The following is an 11,270-nucleotide window of genomic DNA, read 5'->3' as shown; positions in this document are numbered from 1 at the left end:
GTCTGACTGCCAGCTTGGGCCCGATCCCCCCCCAGGGAGCGGGCCTAAGCCAGCAGGTGGACATCCTCTGAGGGGTCCCAGACTGCAAGAGGGAATATGCCGGGCTGAGGGACACCCCCCCTCCCAGTGCACAAATTTCTGTGCACTGGGCCTCTAAAATATATATATATATATAAACTAAACTTTTTTTAAAGAACCAACCAATGAATTCATAAATAAGAGGGACTACAGATCAACATTTCTCTCTCTCCCCTGTCTAGAAATCAATTTTTAAAAAATGGATTAATGAAGTAAATATAAGGGCTAAAATCATAACCTCTTCTAAGTGGAAAATCACGATTAACCCCTTGCCTCACTTTCCTCAGGTTAGCCTAAGGAGCACTGCTAGTTCAGGATGGCAGGGAAAGGTTGAAGGCTATGCTTTCTGCAAAAACTTCATGACCTTGGATTTGGAAATGTATTCTTAGATATGATGCTAAAAGCACAAGCAACAATAAAAAAACAGATAAGTTGGACTTGATCCAAATTAAGAACTTTTAGAACATTATAAAGAGAGTGAAGGCAACCCACAGAATGGGAGAAAATATTTATGAATCATATATCTGATAAGGGATTAATATCCAAAATGCAAAAAGAATTCCTGCAATTCAAAAACAAAAAAAAATCAAAAATGAGCAAAACATCAATACATGAATGGATAAAAAAAGTTGAGGTACAGCCGAAACCGGTTTGGCTCAGTGGATAGAGCATCGACCTGCGGACTGAGGGGTCCCAGGTTCGATTCCGGTCAGGGGCATGTACCTGGGTTGCGGGCGCATCCCCAGTAGGAGATGTGCAGGAGGCAGCTGATCGATGTTTCTCTCTCATCGATGTTTCTAGCTCTCTGTCTCTCTCCCTTCCTCTCTGTAAAAAAATCAATAAAATATATTTTAAAAAAAAAAAAAAAGTTGAGGTACATATCTACAATGGAATATTGGCCATAAAAAAGAATGAAATCTTGCCACTTGTGAGAGCATGAGTGGCATATCTCCCTGATATGCCACGGTTGTGGGTTCGAGCCCCTGTTTTCCAACCCCTGTCAGGGGACATATAATAATCAGCCAACTTCAGGCCTGATCCGCGCAGGCCAGACCAAGGGACCCCACCAGTGCACAAATCTGTGCACCGGGCCTTTAGTATAGTTAACAATATTATAAAAACAGCCCCAGCTGGTTTGGCTCAGTGGATAGAGTGTCAGCCTACAGACTGAAGAGTCCCGGGTTCAATTCCAGTCCAGGGCACATGCCCAGGTTGCAGGCTTGGTCCCCAATAGGGGGCGTGCAAGGGACAGCCAATCAATGATTCTCTCTCACCATTGATGTTTCTATCACTCCTCCCTTCCTCTCTGAAATGAATAAAAATATATTTTTAAAAAACCAACACTTGAATTTGAGTGAAACATCTAAGTGTGGATCTTTCTAATTACTGGTATGGTCTTAAGTACCATGACTTTAGGGCCAAGGAGACTAAGTTGGCAAGGTCTCTTTATCCTGGTTCATTATTCTTCCTCTCTGTGTTATAACTGGGTTGTTCTAAAGCTTTGTTTTCTTCTAGACAAAACAATCTTTTTGGTTGCTTATTAGCACCTACTGCCAAATTTTTGTCTGCCTATAGCCTGGTCTTTGCTTTCATGCTGCTTTGTTCTCTGCAGCTAATTTTGCCACTCCAGTCTTCGTGCTGAACCTCATACCCCACACCAGGGGGCAGTATCAGGAGCTGTCTGCTCTTTCAATCTACTCCCAAGGGAGCTTCTGTAAATGGTGCCTTCTGGTATCAGTGTTCACTGATCCCTATTAGCCTTCCACTACAGCCAAGTTTCATTTTTGGGTCCCCCAAAATGAGGACATTAATCCAGACTAACAACTTCCGTCTTCTTTAAGTCACAATATCAGAGTTGAATTGGCCTTAGAAGGCTAGTTTGAAATACTTAACTTCCAGGGAAAATGAAGTAAGACAAGAAATTTGTCCAAGCCCACCTATGCACTTGATCTGCTATCAGTAGCACTTAATCACAACTATTTTGTTCTCAATTACATTAAGGGGGGGGGGGGGGGTTTCAAGATCCTTTCTACCTGCAGCCTCAGGAACTGAGTCGTTAAACTCTCTTTTTTTTTTTTTTGGTGCCCTTGACTGGAATCGAACCTGGGACCCTTAAGTCCACAGGCTGACGCTCTATCCACTGAGCCAAACTACTCAGGGCAAAACTAACTCTTAGCTGAGATATGGTTGTTTCATTCCAGCAACAATTGCATGGGGGAGGGGAGGAGGACTTGGGTTGGGAGTAAAAAAGCTATAGGTTTACAAACTCAAAAGATGGGATCAAGTAGTTCATTACTTGCAATCAGAATATTTAAGGAGAGAAGTACTAGTGCTGAAGCCATAAAAAAAAGGCCTACACTCTTAGCAAATGCTGGATTAAAAACCTTATGTTGAATCTGCTCAGTTATGCTTAGACTTTACAAAGTTACACTCACAAACACATTATCTTTGATCCTGAAACTTCTAAATTAAGAACCTTGATATTTCACTTGAAACCCTCTAGGCCTAACCTCTCCTTAAAAAATTTTTTTTTAAATGTCACTGGGATGCACACTTGAAAATGGTTAAGATGGTAAATTTGCTATGTATGCCCTAACCCAGTGATGGCGAACATTTTGAGCTCAGCGTGTCAGCATTTTGAAAAACCCTAACTTAACTCTGGTGTCAGGTCACATATAGAAATTTTTTGATATTTGCAACCATAGTAAAACAAAGACTTATATTTTTGATATTTATTTTATATATTTAAATGCTATTTAACAGCCGAAACCGGTTTGGCTCAGTGGATAGAGCATCAGCCTGCAGACTGAAAGGTCCCGAGTTCGATTCCGGTCAAGGGCATGTACCTGGGTTGCCGGCACATCCCCAGTAGGAGATGTGCAGGAGGCAGCTGATCGATGTTTCTAACTCTCTATCCCTCTCCCTTCCTCTCTGTAAAAAATCAATAAAATATGTATTTTTTTTTTAAAAAAAATTTGCTATGATATTTTACCACATATTTTTTAAATGCTAAAAATAAAACAAGGAAGTTTGAAAAAATAAATATTTGAGAATATATTTTTATTCATTTCAGAGAGGAATGGACAGAGAGACAGAAATATCAATGATAAAAGAGAAACATTGACTGACTGCATTCTGTATGCCCTCCACTGGGGATGGAGCAGCTAGTTGGGATTGCAACTTGGGAACTTGCCCTGACCAAAAATCAAACTGTGACCTCCTGGCTCAAAGGTCAACACTCAACCACTGAGCCATACCAGTTGGGCTCAAATATATTCTTAAATCATAAAAATGTATTAGTTGTATCTGCCTATTGTTTTTGGTTAAGTTGTCTTAGTCCTATTTTATTTTCCGTATGTCAAAACTGTTCATATAGTACTTTTATTTATTTATTTATTTATTTATTTATAAAATATATTTTATTGATTTTTTACAGAGAGGAAGGGAGAGAGATAGAGAGTTAGAAACATCGATGAGATGAGAAACATCGATCAGGTTTCGGCTTATTTTTTTATTTTTAATTGATTTCAGAGAGGAAAGGAGAGGGAATCATTGATCAGCTGCCTCCTGCATGCCCCACACTGGGGATTGAGCCCTCAACCCCATGCATATGCCTGACCGGGAATCAAACATGAGCCCCTGGTTTATAGGTCCATGCTCAACCACTGAGCCACACCAGCTGAGCTATTACCTTTATTTTTAAAACCCCAATAAAACAGCCCTAACCAGTGTGGCTCAACTGGTTGAGCATTATCCCATGCACCAAGAGGATGCTGGTTGGGTTCCCAGTCAGGGCACATGCCCACATTGCAGGCTCTATCCCCAGTAGGGGTTGTGCAGGAGGCAGCTGATCGATGTTTCTCCTTCAATGATGTTTCTCTCTCCCCCTTCCTCTCTCTAAAATCAATAATATATTTTTAAAATAATACAATAAGCCTTATCTGGTTATTCCTATACAGTTGGAATAAAAACCCTTTATAGCCCTAACCAGTTTGGCTCAGTGGATAGAGCGTCGGCCTGCGGACTGAAGGGTCCCAGGTTCAATTCCAGTCAAGGGCATGTACCTTGGTTGCGGGCACATCCCCAGTAGGAAGTGTGCAGGAGGCAGCTGATCGATGTTTCTCTCTCATCAATGTTTCTGACTCTCTATCCCTCTCCCTTCCTCTCTGTAAAAAAAAATAAAATAAAATAAAATCAATAAAATATATATACATTTTTTAAAAGCCTTTATAGCCCTAGCCAGTTTAGCTTCAGTGGACAGAGCATCGGACTATGGGCTGTGAAGGGTCCCAGATTCGATTCCAGTCAAGGGCACATGCCTGGGTTGCAGGCTCAATCCACAGTAGGGGGCGTGCAAAAGGCAGCCAATCAATGATTCTCTCTCATCATTGATGTTTCTATCTCTCTCCCTCTCCATTCCTCTCTGAAATCAATAAAAAAAATTTTTTTAAAGCCTTTATAGCAGTGGTTCTCAACCTTCCTAATGCTGTGACCCTTTAATACAGTTCCTCATATTGTGGTGACCCCCAACCATAAAATTATTTTCGTTGCTACTTTAGGACTATAATTTTGCTACTGTTATGAATCGTAATGTAAGTATCTGATATGCAGGATGTATTTTCATTGTTACAAATTGAACATAATTAAAGCATAGTGATTAATCACAGACACAATATGTAATTATATATGTGTTTTCCTATGGTCTTAGGCGACCCCTTTGTGAAAGGGTCGTTCAATCCCCAAAGGGGTTGCGACCCACAGGTTGAGAACCACTGCTTTATAGTCTTCTCCCCAAGCTTTTCTATTACCCTACCCCCACATCGAACGCACTATAATCCAGAAACTTCAATTTCTTAAAGAAACATAATCACTCTCCTTGTTTGGTAGACTTTGTTCCTAACACCTCTTTCCCATCCATCCACCATTTTGTTGTCTTGTCACCAAACAGACTGAATTACCTTCCCCATGTTTGTCAGTGAACTGGAAAGCCTGAACTAGTCTCAGAGTCTCATCCACAGAGCGGCCAACAGGAAGGTCATTCACAGTGATCTGGCGAAGGATACCTTTCTCATCAATGATAAAGAGGCCCCTGGGAAGAAAAGATTGAAGGTTTGAGAAAGAGGCAGTACATATTTAACAACTGGTTTGTTAGGCTGCCCTGGCTGGGTAACTCAGTAGCTTAGTGTTGTCCTGATATGCCAAAATTACGGGTTTGATTCCTGGTCAGGGCACATACAAAAAACAACCAATAAATGCATAAATAAGCGAAACAATAAATTGATGTCTCTCTCTCCTTCCTCTCTCTCTAAAATTAATCAATAAATTTCTAAAAATTAAAAACTGGTTTGCCCTAACCGGTTTGGCTCAGTGGATAGAGCGTTGGCCTGCCGACTTAAAGGTCCCAGGTTCGATTCTGGTCAAGGGCATGTATCTTGGTTGCAGGCACATCCCCAGGAGGGGGTGTGCAGGAGGCAGCTGATCGATGTTTCTAACTCTCTATCCCTCTCCCTTCCTCTCTGTAAAAAAATCAATAAAATATATTTTTTAAAAAATTAAAAACTGGTTTATTAGAATAGAGAAGCAATGGAAATGGGCTGGTCTTCCAGACATGAACAGGCCTTGCCCTTATTGAGGATGCCCCTGCATAAAGAATGAGACCAATCCCTGGCCAGCATGGCTCAGTGGTTGAGTGATGACCTGTGAACCAGGAGGTCACAGTTCAATTCCCAGTCAGGGCACATGCCCGGGTTTGGGCTCAATCCCCCGTGGGGGGCATGCAGAAGGCAGCCCATCAATGATTCTCTCTCATCATTGATGTTTCAATCTCTCTCTTCCTCTCTGAAATCAATAAAAATATATATATTTTTAAATGAGACCATCATGCTGTACACCTTAAATTTAAAGCAGTGATGTATATCAATTACTTCATTTTATTTTTTTGTTGATCCTCATCTGAGGATATCTTTCCACTGATTTTAGAGTGGAAGGGAGAGGAAAAGACAAAGAGAAACATCAAAGTGACATGGGTTGGTTGCCTAACATATATGCCCCGACCAGGGCCAGGGATTGAGCCTGCAACCAAGGTAGGTGCCCTTGACTGGAAATCAAACCCGGGACTCTTAAGTCTGCAGACTGACATTCTATCCACTGAGCCAAACTAGCTAGGGTGATATATCAATTACTTCTTAATAAAACTGATTTAAAAAAATGAAATGAGAAAGGAGTCTGTTCAGATCAGGGCTCTACCTTTCTCCAAATAAAAGGGCCTCAGTCAATCATATCTATCACAATAAATGTCAGCCACACCCCTGCCCCAATCATATCTATTACAATAAATGTCAGCCACACCCCTGCCCCAATCATATCTATTACAATAAATGTCAGCCACACCCCCCGCCCCCAAGTATATACCTGAATGAGATGCCTTCATCAGCCTTTAAGACTCCATAGTCCTGAGCAATGGTGCGCTTGGGGTCTGACACCAAAGGAATGTTCATGGGACCCAGTCCTCCTTGTTTCTTGGGTGTGTTGATCCTACAGCAAAGGGCACACATATAAATCACATTCACGCAAACTCCTGTGTACCAAATCCATTGACTGTATCTACACCCTCCCCCTTTCCAACATTTCTAACCTACTTCCCAGAAACTTCAAACTTTTCCAGCAGTAAACTGAATGGCTAAGGATAGTTAAGGTCACCAGGGTATACTCAGCTGCAACCCAAGTTGCTTCTCCTCTGCTGCCAAGTAATAAGAAAGCAACAAGAGGAAGCCAGAGCCTTTGCACTCCTTCCATGAGGAGCCAGAAGCCAATACTTGAGAAAGTCTATTGCCAAAGCCTCCTAATACCAGTTCCTCCTTAGTTAAAAAGTCCATATGTCAAATGGACCAACGGATTTACCATGCCAGGTGACAGAAGTGAGAATCCACAGAAGCCCCAATCACTTGGCAGTTGATTTTCTTAAATTCTTCTGCCCTATCACTGAAAGCAATGATCTCCGTGGGGCACACAAAGGTAAAGTCAAGAGGGTAAAAGAAGAACACCACATATTTTCCTGGAAAAAAGAAAAAAAGAACCCCAAGTTAGCCTTTGAAAGAAGACATCCTTTATAGAGAACAGACAAGAAAACACATATTCCAACGGAAAAAGAGGCCCTTTTAAGTTGATGTCAGACACAATTGCTAGATGTCAGGATGCTCAAACATAGATGTCTCCTGGCAGCCACTTTCAGAACCTCTTGCAGGAGGACCTGCATGGAAAAGGTCCTTCCCAGTCCATGCTTTATTTTTCTGTCTCCATGTTAGCTGCCAAATACAGAACTAAATTTTTTAAAAATATATTTTTATTCATTTCAGAGAGGAAGGGAGAGGAAGAGAGAGACAAAAGCATCAATGATGGAGAGAATCATTGATTGGTTGCCTCCTGCACGTACCCTCCTGGGGATCAAGTTCACAAACTGGGCATGTGCCCTGACCAGGAATCGAACCTTTTCTTAGGTGGACACTCAACCACTGAGCCATACCAGCCAGGCTGTTCAGTCTAATTTTTATCTTCTCTGGATAGTTAAAATTAGCACAGGCCCTGACCAGTTTGGCTCGGTGGATAGAGCGTCGGCCTGCAGACTGAAAGGTCCCAGGTTCGATTCCGGTCAAGGGCATGTACCTTGGTTGCGGGCACATCCCCCGTAGTGGGTGACTGGGGATGTGCCCGCAACCCAGGTACATGCCCTTGACCGGAATCGAACCTGGGACCCTTCAGTCCGCAGGCCGACGCTCTATCCACTGAGCCAAACCGGTTTTGGCAACAAAATATATTTTTTAAAAAATTAGTACCGATAACAAGTTCTGCAATGAAGAAAAGCAAAAACAAGAATGCAGTTATCTACTGGATAGTCCAATGCCAATGCTTACAATCAGTGCCCAATAAGAAGCTGAAATGCTGAATTCTCTGCTGCAGGGTAGTAAGAGACCAACAAGAAGTCAGAGCCTTTGCACTTCTTTCACAATGAACCACAGTAATGGAGTGGGTAAGGTTTAAGTGATCGCCTGAATCACCACAAATATGTTCCTTATCAGCCTGACAAGAAAAATTTTATATGGCAAACATTCCAAAAATCCTGGTAGTTAACAGGACTTCCAGTTGGACTTTTACTGAAGTCACTCAGATTACCAACTGAATAGCTCTTCAAAGGCCAGGTAGCCCCTCACACCTATACTTGACACAGGAGTTTGAGGTTTGCGTTCAATTGTCCCAGCTGCTCCCAACTGTGAGGTAAAAGAGAACCTCATTAGAACTTGACAAGTGTCTGCATGAATCTCTAACAGAAAAGAGAGCTATTCCAACCATGACATCAACTCTCCCTTGGGGGCAAAACAGTCAAGTGAATGTGCCTAAACCCTCTACTAATACAGTAGCTATGACACATATTTCATAAACTGAACAAGCAGTGTCACAGCTCCAAATATGAGCTCTGAGATTTTAAATTGTTGAAGACTTCTTATAATGAAATAGTAAGATTGAGATAATCAGATTGTCTCCAATAATACAATTGGGGAGTAGTGAGGAGATAAATGAGCTAATATATTAGTTTAGGCAAAATGAAGTATGTACTTTCTCCAAAATAGTCTGGACCTAGGATAGCTATCGATAATCACCATGTCACTTCAACCTAAAGGCAACAGCCTACCACCCTGAACACCTTGATCTAAGAGGCATAAATTATTTTACAATCAAAAATACAGAAATACAGCCGAAACCGGTTTGGCTCAGTGGATAGAGCGTCGGCCTGCGGACTGAGGGGTCCCGGGTGCGAGTCCGGTCAAGGGCATGTGCCTGGGTTGCGGGCACATCCCCAGTGGGGGCTGTGCAGGAGGCAGCTGATCGATGTTTCTCTCTCATCGATGTTTCTAACTCTCTATCTCTCTCCCTTCCTCTCTGTGAAAAATCAATAAAATATATTTAAAAAAAAAAAAAATACAGAAATACAAAAATCGAACAAGCCATCTCTAGATAGCAAAATAATTGCATTTCAATTAACCTAATGTAATAGGCTTACCTTTGTAGTCAGATAGGCTGATATCTTTGAACTGACCATCAGGCATAACAGCTGTGGCTTTGAAGTTGGGGGCAGGGTGGCCGATTTTAGCATTTCCTGAAGACATCTTGCTATCAGCTGGAAAGGATAAAAGAGGAAATTAACTTGAAACAAGTCTTCTTTTTCTAGATAACCAGTACCCTCCATCAACTTAACTGTATAATAAAGGATTTACCTGGTGGCCCTGAATATATACATTAAGTTTTTTATTTTATTTTTTGTTGTTTTTACATTAACTTTTTTTTAAAACATACTTTATTGATTTTTTTACAGAGAGGAAGGGAGAGGGATAGAGATTTAGAAACATCGATGGGAGAGAAACATCGATCAGCTGCCTCCTGCACACTCCCTACTGGGGATGTGCCTGCAACCAAGGTATATGCCCTTGACCGGAATCGAACCCGGGACCCTTGAGTCCGCAGGCCGATGCTCTATCCACTGAGCCAAACCAGCTAGGGCAGTGATGGCGAACCTATGACACGCGTGTCAGAGGTGACACGCAAACTCTTTTTTTGGTTGATTTTTCTTTGTTAAATGGCATTTAAATATATAAAATAAATATCAAAAATATAAGTCTTTGTTTTACTATGGTTGCAAATATCAAAAAATTTCTACATGTGACACGGCACCAGACTTAAGTTATTAGGGTTTTTCAAAATGCTGACACACGGAGCTCAAAAGGTTCGCCTTCACTAAGCTAGGGCTACATTAACTTTTTTAAAAATTAATTTTACTGGGGTGACATTGGTCAACATGGTCACATAGGTTTCAGGTGTAGGTTTCTGTTACAAGATCTTTATATATTGCACCGTGTGCCCACCACTCAAAGTTAAATCTTCCTCTGTCACCTATGTTAACTTTTAGATTAGTAAGAAGCATACACTTAGCTTTCCAGTTTTTGAAAGAAAACCAGATATTACACATCTCTGAATATCAACTTCTGTTTTCATTTAAAAACAGCAATTTCTTTAATTGCTGAAGTAACCTCCATTACTTTTTCTGAACCATCATTTGTGCAACGGCATTTTCCTCTATAATTTCATCATACAGAAGCAGAGAGGGGAGGGGGGGTGGAGACTCTCAAACCTGAACCCAAACGCACAATGCCAGAGTGCCTGACTCCCAAAAGCGGGTAATACTGCCCTTTCCCTGGGTTGCGCCTCCATCTGTATTCATAGCGTGGGAAGCACACTTGATATTCAAGCACACGTGGTAGTTTGCCAAGAACACATACCCTAAAGCCCATCCAGCCTTTTAGGAGGCAAGACCAGAATTCTGGCATCTGCTCAATCTCAAAACTTTAGGTATTTGTGTTTAAGCCCTACAAGTCCTTTCCAAAATGGGTTTCTGACCTCAGGGTCAAGATCCTGGGGCAATAAGTACAAGAGCCAATCTATTGCTAAACAGGAATGTTGCACTGGACTCACCCAGGTCAACTCCAAGGAGTTAAGAGTGAGATGCAGGTAAGCCATGGGTTTGAAAGCCTCAACAAGCTCATTTTCTAGCACCAACGGATTGGGGTCATACAACCGAAAGAAACGTGAGCATTGATTATCTCAAACTTTTTACTGCCTAATACCTTTAATAACAACAATTTAAAAAACAAAAAACGGTAAGGGACGTTGCAACTTGGCGACCGAATACAGAGTGTGACCCTAATATAAGTGGCCTCGTCCGAACCTGCTTTTCCAGGCGCCCCCGCCCCCCACCCCCCTAAAGCCGGACCAATCGGGAAAAGCCCGTTGGACTTCCAGGCCGGGTGGGACTCGTCAGATCAGCCCAAGAACTTCCCAGCCAAAAATCACACCCTCAAACCGCACCGAAGGTACCCCCCCGCCCCGCCCGCCATCACTCCCACCAAGCACTTCGGTAAGCGCCCCCAGAAAAAAGTCTTCACCGAGGCACCTGGGATCACCACCACCCCCATTCTGCAGATGGAAAAAGAAAGGCGGGGAAGGGAACCGTAATATCCGAAGCTTCACAGCTAGTAACGGCCCAGGCCAGGGGACAGCTTTTCTACACCTACCACCTGAAAGAGGGGTGCCCTCAGGTCAGCTTCCGAGTCCATTCCAGAAGCTTCTCGAACCGCCCTAATCGA

The 11,270-nt window shown here is 42.3% G+C and overlaps 1 protein-coding gene across 1 annotated transcript in view; it reads right to left on the bottom strand.

The window, feature by feature from the left end:
• The window catches only part of PRDX1 (peroxiredoxin 1), a 12,671-nt gene that overhangs the window by 1,121 nt on the left and 280 nt on the right, over positions 1-11,270 (bottom strand). Inside the window, exons 2-5 of the mRNA XM_006779322.2 lie at positions 9,134-9,250; positions 6,979-7,132; positions 6,490-6,612; positions 5,037-5,167 (exon numbers count right to left, since the gene is read on the bottom strand). Of these exons, the coding sequence (XP_006779385.2) occupies positions 5,037-5,167; positions 6,490-6,612; positions 6,979-7,132; positions 9,134-9,239 (514 nt within the window). The 5' untranslated portion in view covers positions 9,240-9,250. The remainder of the gene's footprint in view (positions 1-5,036; positions 5,168-6,489; positions 6,613-6,978; positions 7,133-9,133; positions 9,251-11,270) is intronic.

Source organism: Myotis davidii, unplaced genomic scaffold (assembly GCF_000327345.1).
Source record: "Myotis davidii unplaced genomic scaffold, ASM32734v1 scaffold924, whole genome shotgun sequence".
NCBI lineage: Eukaryota > Metazoa > Chordata > Mammalia > Chiroptera > Vespertilionidae > Myotis > Myotis davidii.
This window is presented reverse-complemented; position numbering and strand designations above follow the sequence as displayed.